Below are 17978 nucleotides of genomic sequence, written 5' to 3'. Positions count from 1 at the left end.
ACGTGTTTTAAACGTTTCAAATCAAAAGCAGAAGGTTTTTAGCGACTTGAAGACAAAGCGTCGAGGGTGAGACGCACGTGAAAATGGCGGATTTCACGGGTAAGTTGTTTACATGAGTTTTCTGTTATTTCAGAAACTAATGTTGATTATTTCATAGAAATACTTACAACTATATCATACGAGTTTTTTTTCGGACTCTTAACTATGGTTTTGCTAAACATCGCCGAGTTTAAGCCATTTTAAGTCCGAACAAACTACCTCTTGTGCTTGTTATATTCTCGGCGTAGCTAGAGGTGTTATATCAGTGATACACCGGATAGCCAAGATCTACAGTATATATGAGGCAGTTCTTTTTTTAATATTGATATGCAAAGAGCATATTTTAATTTTGTTTCAATATTTATTGCGTTTTAGCTGAGTATATGACGTACGAGACCTCGAATACGGACCATGGAAGCACTGAGTCCAAGACACGATTTCACTCAGTGCAGTGTTCCTTTGTGTAATGGGGATTCGCGCTACAACCCAGCACTTTCTTTTCATCGATTCCCTAAAGACGCAACACTAAGAAGTGCCTGGATTACAAAAGTAAGGCGAGACGAAGGACCCTATTTCAAGGTAAATATGAAAAATTGAATGGTCTTTGCTTTCTTCAGTAAGATAATAATAGTTTTGGTCTCTTTTCAGATAACACACAGCACGAGGGTTTGCTCGAAACATTTCTTAGACAGTGATTACCGTCCCCCAAACAACTCAGGAAAAAGACTTCTCAAACCTGGCGTCGTTCCTACAATGTTCGACTGGTCTGGTAAAACCACTCAAAGGAGAAAATTGATTCGACAAGTTGACAGGTATATATATTTATATATAAAAAAGGAAATTAATGTGCCTAATTTACTGTTGTGAAAAATCCAACAAATAAATTGTATGGATATGACTGTTATGAGGGAAAATAATGATAATTCATTCAGAGTGCTGTCTTCGCCATTAATTTTACTTATTACTTCTGTTTTAGTGGGACTCAGACTGATGAGAGTGAGGATGAGAATGATAATAATGTACCTGATGTACCTGAGCCCTGTCCTGATTCTGAAGCAGCACCACAGCCTGAAAGAACTCCTGTTGAAGCAGAAACAGAGGCCCTGAGAGCAGCATATGGTGCAGCTCAAGTTGAAATAGAAGCCCTCAGAGCCCAACTTGCAGCCTTAAAATTGCACAAGTTTGGTATAGAAATATTTTCCTCTGATGATGACCTCATAAAGTTTTACACTGGTTTTGCTACCTATAATCATTTTTACAGTTTTTATGATTTTGTCACACCTTCTGCTCAGTACATGAAGTATGTTTATTCTGCTGGTATTCAAAAAAGCAGGCCTTCAGCTGGCACTATGATTTTGATTGATGAGTTGTTTTTGTTTTTAGTTAGAATAAGACTAGGTTTGTTTGAACAAGATTTGGCCGATAGATTTCTTATTAGCACGTCATCTGTTAGTAGAAAAGTGACCACTTGGTCTAATTATTTATATTTTATCCTTGGCACCCAGCCAGTTTGGATGTCCAGGGAGGCAATAGATGAGTACATGCCACAGTCTTTTAAGGACATGTACCCAACCACCAGAGTTATCTTAGATTGTACTGAGTTGTATGTTCAGACCCCTTCCTCACTTTTGCTACGGTCACAGTTATATTCTTCTTACAAAAGTAAAAAAAGGGTCTCTAAAGGGTCTGATTGGAATAGCACCTCATGGTGCTATTACCTTTGTATCTTCTCTGCACACAGGGTCTATTTCAGACAAGGAAATTACACGATGCTCAGGTATACTAGATTTATTGGAAGATAATGACTCGGTAATGGCCGACAAAGGCTTTGACATAGAAGACCTTTTATTAAAAAAGAAAGTCAAGCTAAATCTCCCCCCATACCTTCAAAGCAAAGGCCAGTTTTCCATTCGTGAAGCCCAACAAACAAAGTCAATTGCTAAATTACGAATTCATGTGGTAAGGGCAATACGTAGAATTAAGGAGTACCACATATTTGATTCTGACATTCCATTGAACATGCTTGGTACAATCAATCAGGTTTATACCGTTATTTGCCTATTGACCAACTTCCAAGGTCCACTTATGAGAGACAAAAACAACACCTAATAATATATTATATACTACTCATACTTATCAGTAATGGAATTGTGAATGTAATTACCAAACAAGTAACAGAACAACCATAAATATTTCTTAGTGTCACCATATTCTTTCATGTAAGTTTATATAATAATTTTAAATTCTTCAGAGCTGCAGCTGTATTTATTTTAGGAAATAATTGAAATAAAAAAGATCAACTTTATCTTTACTTTGCTCAAAAAATCCTTCATCAAAGACAATTCTTTCACAATGAAATACTGATTCATTGATGAAACTAAAAAAATCACACCATGGTAGCCCTGTTAATGCCAGCTGACACTGTACCTGGTAGTAGTAATAATGTGCTCGTTTGAGCTGTAGATTACCATTTTGTCCAACAGTCATATACTGTACAGAACTGAAGTCAGTTGTACCCTCTTTAGTGACTTTGACTTCAAGAAGACCGAAAGGCATGTCATCTTGTTCCTCTGCATCCATGTCATACACCTTTCGGTTTCAATACCAATATAGTCGGCGTTTCAATACTTTTCACTGAGAAATGTGGAGTTAGATCATAATTCTTTGATACTTTTAAAAGGGCTGGTTCACTCTTCTAAACTTGTATATTTAGACTTGAGTGGTCAAGATCAATTGTCAAACATTGATTTTTTGTGGACAAATTGTAACTTGGAATATCTATTCCTTGACAACTGTACAAAACTAAACCAAAACAGAGTAGTAGAGAGCCTTAAGTATTTGAAAAACTACAAATGCTATCATTAAATGGTTTAGCATTTTCAAATGAAAATCAAATAGTCATAGCCAATATGCAAATATCTAGCATTTTTAATTTGGGTCTAGGTGGTTCAGTGTTTACTTTGGACATCGCTAAAATGCTTTTGGAAAAATTTTCCAAGATTGCTTTTTTTAAAACTTTCATGCTCAAGGGTTGATAGACTTCGCTTAGCGAGGTTAGGTTCAGAATATGACGTTAATCTAGCTTTTGCATAGTTTTTTAATGAAAGTAATGAGCTATCAGTACATTGTTGATTATTTACTTAAAAATAAAAAGTTAAATAAGAATGGAAGCTTGTTGATTTTATGATGCATCCTGATGGCGATTATGATTATTTATAGCTTCAAACATCGAACTATTGCAATGCATTGTCAAATGCAATGCAGTTTCAGCGCTAATTTCTCGCGTTGTCTTATACGTACAAATTAAGTATGTGCTGTTATTACTATAACTTACTTATTATTATTATTATTAATTTGAAAATAAATACTGCTAATTAACGCCTTTTATATATTATTTGTTCAATGAAATTTATAAATGCCCTCAAAATGAGGGATCACATTTCACATAAAATAGCCAATGGAACTGCACTTAAAAGTTCAATTATGCCTATGTTTTGTTTTGTAACTTTAGAAAGAGAGAGCTCAGAAATCCCAAAGGCAAAATCACCAACAGTTGAGCCATGCAGTTGCCCTTGTTGTCAACTGAAATACAACAGACCAGATGACAAAGAGTTTCTTACTAAAACTGGCCAGGTTTATGGCTCAGAGGCAAATAAAAAAACCCGTTATTTTAAGAAGGAGTGGGCTTAGCCTTTGCAGCACAAGTTTCAAAGCATTTTGCAACGCATGCACGAATGCAAAGGCGAATGGATTAGTATCTATGAGTACAAGAAACAAGGAAGCCTTTACTACTGGGGGATTTAACAACTGGAAGAAAGCTGTAGAGAAATTCAAAGAGCACGAGAAAAGTAACTTCCATAAAGAGGCTGTCATGAAGATTCTGACATCAAAAAAGCCTGACATTGTTACCCAAATCAACTCTCAAGTAAAGAAAGATCAAAAAAACAACAGAGATGCTTTATTGATTCTACTGAATTGCATTCGCTACTTGGCAAGGCAAGGCATGCCTCTTCGCGGACATAACGACAACGAAGGTAACCTATTTCAACTGCTGAAAATCCAGGCAACAGAATCGTATAAAATGAAAGAATGGTTAAATGATGGATGTTATATCTCTCATGACATCTCGAATGAGATCATTGCATTGATGGCGAACAGTCTTTTGAGAAAGATAATTGAAGAGGTACGAACAGGATTTTACGCATTGCTTGCAAGACGAAACTAGAGATTCAAGCAACAAAGAGCAACTTGTCATCTGTTTGCGCTGGGTAGATGAAAGCTTTTGCGTTTACGAAGAGCCCATAGGTTTATATAATGTGCCCGCTACTGATGCTACTTCTTTATACTCGTGCATAAAAGACGTCCTCTTAAGATGTAATCTTCCCATCCAAATGTGTAGAGGCCAAGGCTACGATGGCGCGTCAAACATGATGGGAAAGCTGAATGGAGTTGCTAAAAAGTTCGAAGACCTTGAGAAGTCTGCGTTAAAAGTACATTGTCTAGGCCATTGTGTCAACCTTGTACTTCAGGACATCTGCAAAGCAATCAAAGCAGTTACAGATCAGTGCGCTAGACCTCGCAAGAGAATTGTCAAGGCTGATCAAATTTTCTCCTAAACACGAGGTCATGTTTTACGATCGCCAGATTAATGCATCAGCTCATCTCGAATCTGGTGAATCTCCTAACCTATTGTCTGGGATCAAGCCATTATGTGCTACACGCTGGACTGTAAGAACGGCAGCCGTCGACGCTATACTCAAGAACTATGTTGTTATACAAGAAACGATGTTTGACATCAACCAACAACAGCGTGATGATATTGGAGTGACGGCAGGAGGCATTGTAGCACTAATGGCGAGTTTTCAGACATTTTGGGGACTCAAGATGTCGTACCTTGTATTTAGTGCGGCAGAGCAGTTGTCCATTAGCCTCCAGGGAAAAGACACGACTGCCCAAGAAGCACAGAAAGCCTGTAAAGCTGCACGTAATTACTACAAAAGGCTCCGAAGACCAGAAGAGTTCAGCAATATTTATGATGATGCTGTCAAGGCGGCTGCGTTGTTAAACATTGAGCCATGCCTACCCAGATACAGAAAAAGACCAAGGCGTCTTGACGATGGCGAAGAGTTGCATCGGTTTGCAACACCGAAGGACTATCATCGTCAAGAGTTCTATCAGGCACTCGAACTTGTGGATAGTCAACTCATGGAAAGAAGATTTGAACAAAATGACTTCCAAACTGTTTGTGATATTGAGAGAGCACTTTTATCAGCAGCAAATGGCAAGCCTTTAGATGAACTCCCGCAGTTGGTTCACATGACGTACTCAGCAGACGTGGATCCATCCCGTCTAGAGACCCAGCTGAAGATGCTTTCCGACTTCATCACGGCAGCTACGAAATGAGCTGTGAAAGAAACTAAGTCTATCAGAACAATTTGCGATGCTTTAAATGCGAGCCCAATTGGAAAGACCATGCTAAGTCACAGGGAACCAGGCTATATTTTTTTGCTCTTTGTGGGTTTCCTGTGTTGTGATCGGTTTCCTATTACATAAGCTGTAATCAGATCTGCGCTGCGATCAGATCGGCGCTGTAAACTGATAGCCGATTAAATTCAAATCAATAACAGTTGGTAACGCACTCTCTAGTAAACACTCAAAAGAAGAGAAGGGCTGCAACAAAGCAAGTTTATCGTATGATCATCACCTCCAGTTGCTCGGACCAGCTACTTAAGTACAACCAGCAGGAAGTCTTGATGATTTTCATTTTTCTATTGCGTCATGTTGTTCGAAAATGTTCAAGATGTAAAATCCTGTAAACAAGGGATTTCAAATCAGTCTTGTTTTGGTGAGCGGCTATTTCATATTTAATCGTTTTTTTAAACTAAAACAATTATATTTTATCAGTTCTAATAAGAAAATGTTTTTTATGATTTAAGGCTTTTGAAAAACTTTTCGGTGTGTAAAGAAGGAACAGTGCCAGTATCTCAAATCTTGAAGATGCACGAGTAGACTTCAGATAAAGAAAATGTTTTGCCTGAGAATGAATTCGGCAGGATAACTAAAGCAAGTTTTCCCTACGATTACTCTTCACAAAATATATGGAAATTTAGATTTCTCTATCAACAAGCTGTCAAATTCTTTTGTTTCAAATTGGACGTACACCAGATACATCCTGTTTCATAAGCTAAGCGGTCCGAGCAACTGGAGGTGAACGCGTAACTAAAACTTAGCTTTTAACTATCACTTTCTAGGATCGTTACTTTTACGAGTTCAACAAAATAAAACATCCCGACCCAAAGTTTATTCATTGAGCAAACATTTCGTGGGTTTTTTATTAATAAATTACCTTCATGAATAATTTGAACAGGGGTTTTAAATTCGGACACTTGCTTTGTTGCATCCCTTCTCCTCTTTTGACTGCTTACTAGAAAGTGCGTTACACACCACAGGCAACCCATAGTAAGAAACAAAACACCAACGGTGATCACAGCACGGTGATCACAGCGCGCAGATCTGATTACAGCTCATGTAATAGGAAACCGATCCCAACACAGGAAACCCACAAAGAGCAAAGTTACTTTTCTAAAAGAAACAAAAAAATATAGCCGGGTTCCCTGTGGCTAAGTGAGGTAAAAAAGCTGATCAAGATCTACTTGACAATACCTGTGACAACAGCTACAGCAGAGAGGTCTTTCTCAGTTCTTCGCCGGCTGAAAACGTGGCTTAGATCAACGATGACGCAACAAAGACTCAACAACCTTATTCTACTGAATGCCCACAAGCTAAGAACCGACGAACTCGATTTGTGTAAAGTAGCTGAAGAATTCATCGCATCTAACCAACGAAGACAGGCTCTTTTTGGAAATTTTCCATAGAAGATCTCATCTTGAGTTTGTAGTCACAAAGACACTATATATGTATATTGGAGTTGGTAATAGCAGAAACACTATTATAGACACATTTCAGCATCGTTAGCAAGCGGCGATGTCAAGAACGAACCGGAGTAATAACACAGACTTTCTTAAAAGACCAGATACATTCACACGAACTGGAGTAATAACACAATTAAACAGGGAATGTAAAGCCCGTGTTATCACCTACACAAGGGATCATATTAAAATACTGTGATAATGTTGTCCATGTTTTGTGTCTCTCAGCACAATTGCAAGTGGTTTAATGCGCGCAAAATGTTACTGATTGAAATATCACACATACACGTTTGTAATCAAGCTAAACAGGGAGGGGGGGGGGGGTCATTTCAAGGTACCGTGAAATATTGGAGTGCCCCCCCCCCCCCCCCCCCAAATTTTTCAGCTTCCGCCGCCCCTGTTTTGCTCAACAGTTTTGTAACTAAACCATATTTTATGGGCACGAAAAGGCAGCGATATACGTTGACAGTCAATGCGTATAAGAAAGAAAAAGCAATGAAGATTTCGTACCTTTTTATGTGAGTGATCTAAGTGGTCTGTGAGTTCCACAGAACGTTGCTGATGTCTGCTTACCTGAAACATGAGTTTTAAATATTTTCATGAATTTTCCACGCTTTTATAGTAAATTTACGTTTAGACTTCTGACCAAACTTAACTTGTTTTAAAAAAATACATTGATTAATTGGGCTCACTAGTTCTATTCTTGGTTTATCGTCCACAAGAAAAGGTTGGTGTGAACGCCATGATTGTTGCTGTTGTGTTTTGCTTTTGAGATGAGGCTTGAGAAGGGCTTGCTGAAAAAATATATAAAAAAAAGAAATAGCTAGAGATGTGAAGGATTAAGATTTATACCACGTTCAGCTGCAATTATTAAAACACTGTCATAAACCTTATTTTCAGAAAACTTCAGGTTGAAATGGGAATACGTTATTGTAAAAATGTATACAGTGTGTATACAGTAAATGCTTTATTACGAACTCTTACATACAGTTAAACACAAGATCACAAGACACTCATAAGCACGAGGGCTATATCTCTAAGTACGTGTTGCTCAACTGTGTACACGTCTTAGTCACACAACAACTTGTCACATCTTTCCCATTCTCAAGGTACAGTATCACAGTGCCGGTTAGAGAACAAAACAGTAAATATTCAAGTTGATGAAAATATAAATGCTTAGTCTTTCACAAAGTCTTTGTGCCAAACGGGTGGTTTCACGGAACGCTGTGATAGGCGCAAGACAGGCTCCACTGCAGGTGGTGCTTCGGACTGTTCTGTGCGCTGTGTCAGTTCACTTGCAGGTGGAGCGTACTCGCCATTGTCTTTCTCAGGTGACGTAGCAGTCAGCGGCTCGTTGGTTTTCAGCAACTGCCTTCGATTACGCCTATACACCCCCTCTCCAACTTGGACTTCGTAGCTCCGGGGTCCAGCTTTAGTGGTACAGGTCCCTCTGCTCCATGTTCTCTGACCTGGCAGCTGCATTCTGATTGTGTCTCCCATTTCGATTGGCTCTAGGGGCTTAGAGCGCCTGTTGTAGTAGTACTCTTGACGCTGCCTGTTACCCACGAGTTTCCGGGTTTCCTCCTCTGTAGCGTACCTTGGCTGTAAGAGTGTGCCAGCCACTGGGAGTAGGGTCTTACATCTCCGACCCATGAGGCGCTGGGCTGGACTAGTACCAATGCCAGCTGTAGGTGTATTGCGCCAGTCCAGCAGGGCTTGGAACTCAGAGATGCCAGACTCTTTGCACTTTTGGAAAAGTCTCTTCACTGTCTGTACCGCGTTCTCAGCCTTGCCATTCGATTGGGGATACCCAGGTGAAGACGTCTTGTGGTCAAACATCCATGTTTTGGCAAATACTGCGAACTCTGCCGAGGAGAACTGTGGACCATTATCCGTCACCAGCGTGTCTGGTATCCCGAACCGCGCAAAGATGGCCTTCAGCTCTTTGATGACTGTACGAGAGGTGGTGGATGTAACACGGGATACTTCAATGTAGTTGCTGTAGTAGTCACTCACTACCAGAAAGGTTCTGCTATCAAACTCACAGAGATCTGCTGCGACCTTTGCCCAGGGCCGAGCTATGAATTCATGTTGAAGGAGTGGTTCCCTCGCTTGGTTGTTGCGATGAGCTAGGCATACATCACACTTGGAGATGTATTCTTTTAGATTTGTTGTCATCCGTGGCCAGTATAGCGTGTCTCTTGCTCTGCGTATACAAGCTTCTAGGCCAATGTGGGTTGCATGGGTCTTGTCCATCAGTTCCTTCCTCAGCACTGTGGGGACAACAAGTAAGGGGCCTTTAAAGATCAATTCGTCTTGTACCGTTAGTTCCCCACGTACATCAAAGTAGGGCCGTATACATTCTGGGACTTCGGCTTTGGTTTCTGGCCAACCACGTACTATGGTCTCACGAAGTTTCTGCTGCACCACATCGTCAGCCGCTGCGTTTTTTAGTTGCTGCCAGCGTTCCTCTGTCACGGGAAGGTAGGCGCGATGGTCTATTGCTTCTAGTTCCCTTGTGAAGTCACATGCATTAACTTCCGGCAGGTATGCTCGGCTGAGCGTGTCGGCAAGTACCAGCTCCTTGCCCTTCTTGTATTTTACTGCGAGTTGGTACTTCTGGAGCTGCAGGAGCATCCTTTGTAAACGCTTGGGGGCACTATCCAGTGACTTGGTGAAGATAGGCTCCAGCGGTTTGTGGTCTGTTTGAATGTTCACCTGTTGACGACCGTACACGTATGCGTCAAAACGCTTGCACGCAAACACGATAGCCAGTAGCTCCTTTTCTATTTGTGCGTAACGTGTCTCAGCGGGTGTCAGGGCTCTTGAAGCATAGGCCACTGGCTGACCATTCTGCATCAATACTGCTCCCAGTCCTGATTGCGAAGCATCACACTGTAGAGTCACCTCCTCATTTAGATTATAGTAACGCAGTACTGGCGTGTTTGTGACTGCGTCTTTGAGTTTATCCAAAGCCTTTTTCTGGGCCTCTCCCCAGGTCCATTCTACATCGTCCTGCATTAAGTCCCTTAGCGGCTTGGTGATGTCAGAAAGATTTGGCAGAAACTTTGCAAGGTACTGCGCCAGGCCCAGGAGCCGCTGTACACCAGCCTTGTCTGTGGGTGTCGGCATCTCTACGATTGCTCGTACCTTAGCAGGATCTGTACGCAGCCCTCTATCTGTTGCCATGTGCCCAATAAAGAGCACTTCGGACTTCCTCAGCTTCAGCTTGTCTGCATTTAGAGGCACGTCTTTTTCAGCGCACCTTTCCAGGAACGCTAACAGGTTTTTGTCGTGGTCTCGAGTGCCCTCCTCGTAGGTTTCACCAAAACCTACTGCGAGGAAATCATCGGCAACTACCTCGATACCTGGCAAACCCTCAGCGAACTCGTGCATCTTCCTCTGGAATACTTCGGGCGCGGAAGAGATTCCAAAAGGCATGCGTCTCCAGCGGTACCTTCCAAAAGGTGTTTGGAAAGTTGTAAGGTATGTGGATTCCTCCGCTAATTTGACATGCCAGAATCCATTCCTTACGTCCATGAGCGTAAACACTTTCGCATTATGTAGGCGTGTTGCGATGTCTTCGATGGTCGGCAACTGGTAGTTCTCTCGAAGAATAGCGTGGTTGAGATCCTTTGGGTCTAGACAGATGCGTAGTTTGCCATTCTTCTTGGGAACTGCTACGATTGAGCTAATCCATTCTGTGGGGGTGGTTACTGGAGCTATTACTCCTTGTTTGACGAGATCTTCCAACGCTTCCTTCAGCTTTGGTCTCAGGGCTACCGCTACACGTCGGGGGGCTTGCTGCACTGGTTGGACCGTTGGGTCGAGCCGTATCCTGTATTCTCCATCCAGTTTTCCAACACCTTCACTAAACACATTTGGAAATTTGGCGAAAAGCTCTTCTTTTGATATGGGTGTACTTTGGGTCTCTACCAAGTATATTGGCGCTCCGTTAACATCGGGCTTATTCAGGAGGTCGTTGTCAGTGTACTGGATAATATTCATGCGAATACAGGCCCTGCGGCCCAGGATGGGGCGAATGTCCTTGTTATCTACTACTTTGCAGTCAAGTAGACACGACGTTTCGTTTCTCCAAACGCGGAGGCACACTTCACCGACCACTGCGATCTTTGCTCCTCCATAGGCCACCAGTGATGTTTGTACGGGCTTCATTTGTACTGATTCGCAATCCTTTGTTGCTTTCTTGTATATGTGTAGAGGTATCACATTGCACTGGGCTCCCGTATCCGGTTGGAATCGTACGAAACAGCCTGTCTCTAATTTCAAAGTGACCAGCTGCGAATCATCTAATTTGACAGCAAGTATCTCATCAGTCTGATACATTTCCGATTCAGGGTCTTCCTCCTCCTCGGTGACCTTTATTTCTTGTCTACACTTGGATGCAAAATGATTCTTTTTCCCACATCTTCGGCATTCTTTCCCGAATGCTGAACAGGACTCCCGATTTGCAGCGTGACGGTAACCACAGTTATCGCATTCTTTGCTCTGTTCTGTGCTTTGTCTTTCATTTGACGACTTCCGACGTGAGGCATTCCTTGGCTTCCTGTGTGTCGTTACCCGTTCGTTGTAGAATTTATTTACTTCCGAGCCGGTATTGTTGCTATCTTGGACGACTTTCATCTGTTGTATCATGCTTTCTGAAGCGCTGCATATTTCGTCGGTCTTGGATAGTGTCAGCCATGTTTCCCTCAGCAACCTTTCGCGAACTTTGGCATCTTTGATTCCAAAGATAAGGCGGTCGCGTAGTATTTCATCAGGAGTTATTGTGACCGTCGAGAAGTTAGCCCGGGATTCAGCCCGGGATTCGCCAGCCGCCGATTCAATGAACGTAAACCAGTTTTAAATCCTTTTTTCCAATTAAACCTCTTCCCTAATTGTCCCAAAGTTGTTCAAAATACACCATTACATTCACTTCACTCAATAAATTGGTAATGCGATGATTCACGTTGGCTCTACATAATGGCGCCGTCGACACTTCGAAAAATTCACACTTGCTGCAGAATTTCGAGACAAATTCTAAGTTTAATAACTTCGCCAATTGTTATCGTCTGGCCTTTAAACTTCACAAACCGGTGAACCTCATGTTCTAAAACCCATTGCAAAAACATTTCCAGCTCGTAAGTATTTTAGTGTTCCTCTTTTCGAGACGTCTTTTCGGTGATTTTCGCGCCAAAATCACAAGTTCGAACCTTAATAACATTTACGCTTTTTACTCTAGAGGCACGAAACTTCTGCAGCATAAGTCCTGTTTACTACTTAACCCATTGCAATGCTTTTTGTGTTCCTTTAATCCGTTAAAGCCATCCAAAATTTGGAAGAAATCCTTTCGTGCGTGACCCCATCGCCGACCCGGGCACTTCGAAAAATTCACACTTGCTGCAGAATTTCGAGACAAATTCTAAGTTTAATAACTTCGCCAATTGTTATCGTCTGGCCTTTAAACTTCACAAACCGGTGAACCTCATGTTCTAAAACCCATTGCACAAACATTTCCAGCTCGTAAGTATTTTATCTGGACTAAACCACGAAAACCCAGGGTCATATAGAGAATTATTTCAAACTCTTGAAGTTTGATGACTTCGGGGGAAAAAAAAGGTTAAGAGTGGACGAATTTATTAAGCAGCAATATGACTTCCTTGATAGTCGGCTTGTTGGATTCGCAGAAGAATTTCGGACAACAAAGAAGGCTAATAAGAAGCAATTAAAACGAAAAAAGAAGGAGTACGATAGCGGTTCCATCCTCAATGAATCATACGAAATGGCGCAAGAGGAATGGTGCAAGCCAACAAAGACCGTCCACAAAAAGACTGGGACGTACCAAAATGCTCCAAAGCAGAATATGCCGCCAACACCAGAAAAACAGGTTCAGGCTAAAGAAGGTGCTAACACAACGAACGGATTCAACTTATTCGCTGGAAGCATTAATTCTAGAATGCAAAAGAAATACAAGAATAATCAAAATCTGATAAGAAAAGCATGTGCGAGGGAATGGAAGCAATTATCTCTTGAAGACCGAGAAGTTTGGAGAGAAAAAGCCAAAGCGTTAAATAGTTCTCGTTCGTGCGACGAACAACCAAGATCCACTGAAAAGCACGAGAAAAGGAAACAAGTGAAACGAAAATGGAAAAATAAAGAGAATAAGAAGGCAGAACGAGAAAAGATGCCAATGGAATGTAAAACAGAGTGTGGAAGGAATTCGCAATTTGCAAATTCTTCCTCGATATCATCAGCTTCTATAACCTGTCCTAGGTCCAATTATGGTTACGAAGGTCTTCAAAATTTTGGTAACAGTTGCTGGCTCAATTCCCTTTTACAATGTATCTGTGAACTGAACCTTTCACAAAACATCGAAGACGATACCTACAATTTCAACAGCAGCAATGTGGGACGAGAAGCCGCCACAACGTTACGAAAAATGAAAGTCCGTTCAAGACCACTTGATGTGCATAAGGGTTTATACAACCAATTTTTAAGGAGGCACAAGTGGGGTACGGGGCAACAAGATGCAGAGGAAGGACTTGTGCTGCTAATGAACGACCTCAAAGAATCTTGTACTGGGCGAGGAAGTTTGGCGTGCCAGCGTGCAAGCTCGGTACTTTCCACATTCAAAAAATGCCTCGACTGTGACTCGGAATGTCATATTCAAGATGAAGCAATGCATTCTTTCTCACTTACCATTCCAGATGCAAAGGAGACGGTTCACAAGGAATTGCGATTACAAAACATATATGATCAATTCTTTGAAGCTGAAATTCTAGGAAAGCAAGAGTGTCAAGTTCGATGCGATACTTGTAAAAGAGAAACAGACCACCTGAAATACAGCAATATCGCATTAGCCCCAGAAGTATTAACCCTGACGTTGAAGAGGTATACTGGTGGACAGACAAAGAAATCGGAAAGGGTTCGAATAGACAGAACAATACAATTAAGATCTAGGTATATCACAACGTCTGTGGAAGAATCAAAAACAGAGCGTTATCATTTGAAAGCAGTGGTCTTGCATGTGGGTGAGCATCTGCAGACAGGTCATTACAAGGCACTTTTAGGCCTAGATGCGGACGATAAGTTAGTAGAAGTGGATGACGATCAAGTCAGAGAATTGAAGCCAGGTTATTTGTCCAGTAAACTGGTAGAAACAAGCTGCTATATATTGTTTTATGAGAGGGATGCGCAGGTGGAGGAATGTTCTTCTTTGTCGGGCGTGGACGCTAATTTGTCCGGACAAAACACCCATCATGACTTTCAAGAGGAAACACTAAATGGTTGTGAAAAAGCGCTTACCTGTGAAGCAAAGCTAAAGCGATGCATGAACATAGATGGTAGAGATGAAATGTTTGCTGAAATTGCTGGAATTAAAATCTTTGGAAAAGACCTTAAAACTCTGGAGTACCCCCAAACTGACCACAGTTATTCCTTAGTGTCACCGACAGGATACGTCAACGATAACATACTCAGTGCATCCTTGTCTTTAATTGCAAAAGAAGCAAAAGAAGTTGGCCTAACAGTAAAGATGTTTGATACCAATCTGAATGCGCAACTTCACGGGATTCAAAGCAGTCGCGACATGACCCCTGAAGAAAAAGGCATCGCCTTGATAAAGCTAACAACCCGAATGAAAAGTTGCAAGGAAGGATTGGTGAATTATTTTGTACTACCGCAACTAGTTGATGGCTGTCACTGGACTTTGACTATTGTTAAGGATAAAACTCAGCTCTTACGGGAAATTGTGTTCTACGACCCTTTAGGTCAGAGAACAGTAGACGCAAATTTCTGTAAACTATTATCCTTATACATAGATTATGGTCAAGTGTTTTACAGCAAACCAGTGATTTCCGATACATACAGAGAAATTTCAATAACTACTGAGAAGGATTTTCCAACACAGGTAGATCGCTGTAGTTGTGCTGTGTATTGCATGGTATACGCAAGGGTGGTGACGTCTCTGTTGACCTTCGGTGCAAGGGAAGTAGACACAACAAGGGCAAGGACAGAAATAGCAAAAGGCCTTTTGAATGGTGAGATTGACTGGTCATTCCTCAAACTGGAGCCGCGAGAGGATCTTGGCATTGTGGTGCACCCCCCAAAGCGTCTGTTCTTGCTGCCTAAGGAGCAACTTAACCTAAAATGTGTTGCAACTGGTAAAGGAAAATTGGAGTATAAATGGTATGACTTAAGTAGTGGATTTCAGCTGTCAGGAAGCCGAAGTGACGAGCAAAGCTATTCAGAAATCGTTAATGGCCCAGGAGGTAACATGCAGCTTTACTGCCAAGTGACAGACTCAAGCGGTAATATTTCATTTACCGACATCGTCGAGACGACAGTATTGGCCGACTTTGTAACTCTTAACAATGTCCATTCTGGTTGCAAAGCAAGTCTAATGGCCAGGGCTAAGAAGTACTGGATGATGAAGAGAAACCTTTCCAGCAAAGAGGAAATGCAGGAAGAAGATGTTAACAAAAACGAAGTTTGGGAGAAGGTCAGTTCAATAAAAGACTATCTTCTTGATATTGTTTGTACAAAGGAAACCAGCAGAAACAATCACAACCAATACAGACGACACCAGTATTTTATTTCGAAAGGAAAAAAGAAAGCTTTTTTGAAGGAATGTACAGACAACATTGGGCAGACTTATTTTGGTGAAGAAACAGTTGAAGCCATTCGAAATGCAGTAGGAGAGATATTTGGCCAAAATTTATACGAAGAAGGGACGTCAGATTTTGAAAGACCGGAATTCCCCAAAATCTTGGGCTTTCAATATCTTTATTTGGTGTTGGGCACCGAGGCTATAATAAAACTGATTATGGAAAAGGAGAAATGTAGTTACCAGATCGCTAACAAATTGGCGTGTCAGTGACTGGACAGACGACAATGAGCGATATGCATTCCTCCCAAGCGGGTTTTACACAATTAATGTACAATTTTGTGCAAATATGAAAATATACAACTATACTATTATTATTATTAATATATAGAGTGCAAACAATATAACAGTGAAACTTTAGTAATACTAAATAGCACAATTTCATGTCAATCCCATTGTTTGCTATTGTTTAATTAGCACTATTTTGTACTATTTGGGGCAATGAATAAGCCTGAAGCGAGATGACGTTTTACCCCTGTCTCTAGACCATAATCCTTTTCACACTGCTTTTGGTCTTTAATTATGACTATTGTTCCTGTATTCTCTAAGGAATCAAAAATTTTAATATGAAAGAATTTTAAAAACTATTATGGTGCAGAGTTGGGGGTACTAGAACGTCATCTCACTTCAGGCTTATTAGTGTTTCACGGATTGATTGTTTGCACCCTACTAGCTATGTATGAGATTTATAACGGCTTCGCATGCAGCCTCTGCACAGTAGATACAACGAGCATATGACTTCCAACTACAACTGAAACGATTCTAAGTCATTCGTTTTACTACGAAAACAAAATGAAGCTACTTGAATTCTGCAGCAAGTGTGAATTTTTCGAAGTGCCCGGGTCGGCGATGGGGTCACGAAGGGATTTCTTCCAAATTTTGGATGGCTTTAACGGATTAAAGGAACACAAAAAGCATTGCAATGGGTTAAGTAGTAAACAGGACTTATGCTGCAGAAGTTTCGTGCCTCTAGAGTAAAAAGCGTAAATGTTATTAAGGTTCGAACTTGTGATTTTGGCGCGAAAATCACCGAAAAGACGTCTCGAAAAGAGGAACACTAAAATACTTACGAGCTGGAAATGTTTTTGCAATGGGTTTTAGAACATGAGGTTCACCGGTTTGTGAAGTTTAAAGGCCAGACGATAACAATTGGCGAAGTTATTAAACTTAGAATTTGTCTCGAAATTCTGCAGCAAGTGTGAATTTTTCGAAGTGCCCGGGTCGGCGATGGGGTCACGAAGGGATTTCTTCCAAATTTTGGATGGCTTTAACGGATTAAAGGAACACAAAAAGCATTGCAATGGGTTAAGTAGTAAACAGGACTTATGCTGCAGAAGTTTCGTGCCTCTAGAGTAAAAAGCGTAAATGTTATTAAGGTTCGAACTTGTGATTTTGGCGCGAAAATCACCGAAAAGACGTCTCGAAAAGAGGAACACTAAAATACTTACGAGCTGGAAATGTTTGTGCAATGGGTTTTAGAACATGAGGTTCACCGGTTTGTGAAGTTTAAAGGCCAGACGATAACAATTGGCGAAGTTATTAAACTTAGAATTTGTCTCGAAATTCTGCAGCAAGTGTGAATTTTTCGAAGTGCCCGGGTCGGCGATGGGGTCACGCACGAAAGGATTTCTTCCAAATTTTGGATGGCTTTAACGGATTAAAGGAACACAAAAAGCATTGCAATGGGTTAAGTAGTAAACAGGACTTATGCTGCAGAAGTTTCGTGCCTCTAGAGTAAAAAGCGTAAATGTTATTAAGGTTCGAACTTGTGATTTTGGCGCGAAAATCACCGAAAAGACGTCTCGAAAAGAGGAACACTAAAATACTTACGAGCTGGAAATGTTTTTGCAATGGGTTTTAGAACATGAGGTTCACCGGTTTGTGAAGTTTAAAGGCCAGACGATAACAATTGGCGAAGTTATTAAACTTAGAATTTGTCTCGAAATTCTGCAGCAAGTGTGAATTTTTCGAAGTGCCCGGGTCGGCGATGGGGTCACGCACGAAAGGATTTCTTCCAAATTTTGGATGGCTTTAACGGATTAAAGGAACACAAAAAGCATTGCAATGGGTTAAGTAGTAAACAGGACTTATGCTGCAGAAGTTTCGTGCCTCTAGAGTAAAAAGCGTAAATGTTATTAAGGTTCGAAATTGTGATTTTGGCGCGAAAATCACCGAAAAGACGTCTCGAAAAGAGGAACACTAAAATACTTACGAGCTGGAAATGTTTTTGCAATGGGTTTTAGAACATGAGGTTCACCGGTTTGTGAAGTTTAAAGGCCAGACGATAACAATTGGCGAAGTTATTAAACTTAGAATTTGTCTCGAAATTCTGCAGCAAGTGTGAA

General features: G+C 41.0%; 1 protein-coding gene across 1 annotated transcript; it reads left to right on the top strand.

Moving 5' to 3' along the window:
- Nucleotides 1-30: 30 nt before the first annotated feature.
- On the top strand, nt 31-2672 carry LOC148912750 (uncharacterized). Its single transcript, XM_089026595.1, has 4 exons — nt 31-99; nt 415-618; nt 688-851; nt 1016-2672. The coding sequence occupies exons 2-4, from the start codon at nt 451-453 to the stop codon at nt 1839-1841; spliced, it is 1158 nt and encodes a 385-aa protein (XP_088882721.1). The 5' UTR covers nt 31-99; nt 415-450; the 3' UTR covers nt 1842-2672.
- The last annotated feature ends 15306 nt before the right edge of the window (nt 2673-17978 follow it).

The sequence above is a fragment of the Actinia tenebrosa genome, unplaced genomic scaffold (assembly GCF_029948245.1).
Source record: "Actinia tenebrosa isolate PJP-AT-01 unplaced genomic scaffold, QUT_ActTen_1.0 PGA_scaffold10__47_contigs__length_13832649, whole genome shotgun sequence".
In the NCBI taxonomy this organism is placed as follows: Eukaryota; Metazoa; Cnidaria; class Anthozoa; order Actiniaria; family Actiniidae; genus Actinia; species Actinia tenebrosa.
The sequence above is the reverse complement of the archived record's forward strand: the minus strand, read 5'-3'. Positions and strand labels throughout refer to the sequence as shown.

Coding starts and splice junctions, on each gene's coding strand:
- LOC148912750 (XM_089026595.1), top strand. CDS start 451: ATGGAAGCACTGAGTCCAAGACACGATTTCACTCAGTGCAGTGTTCCT. Junction 619..687: donor ACGAAGGACCCTATTTCAAG/GTAAATATGAAA, acceptor GTCTCTTTTCAG/ATAACACACAGCACGAGGGT. Junction 852..1,015: donor TTGATTCGACAAGTTGACAG/GTATATATATTT, acceptor CTTCTGTTTTAG/TGGGACTCAGACTGATGAGA.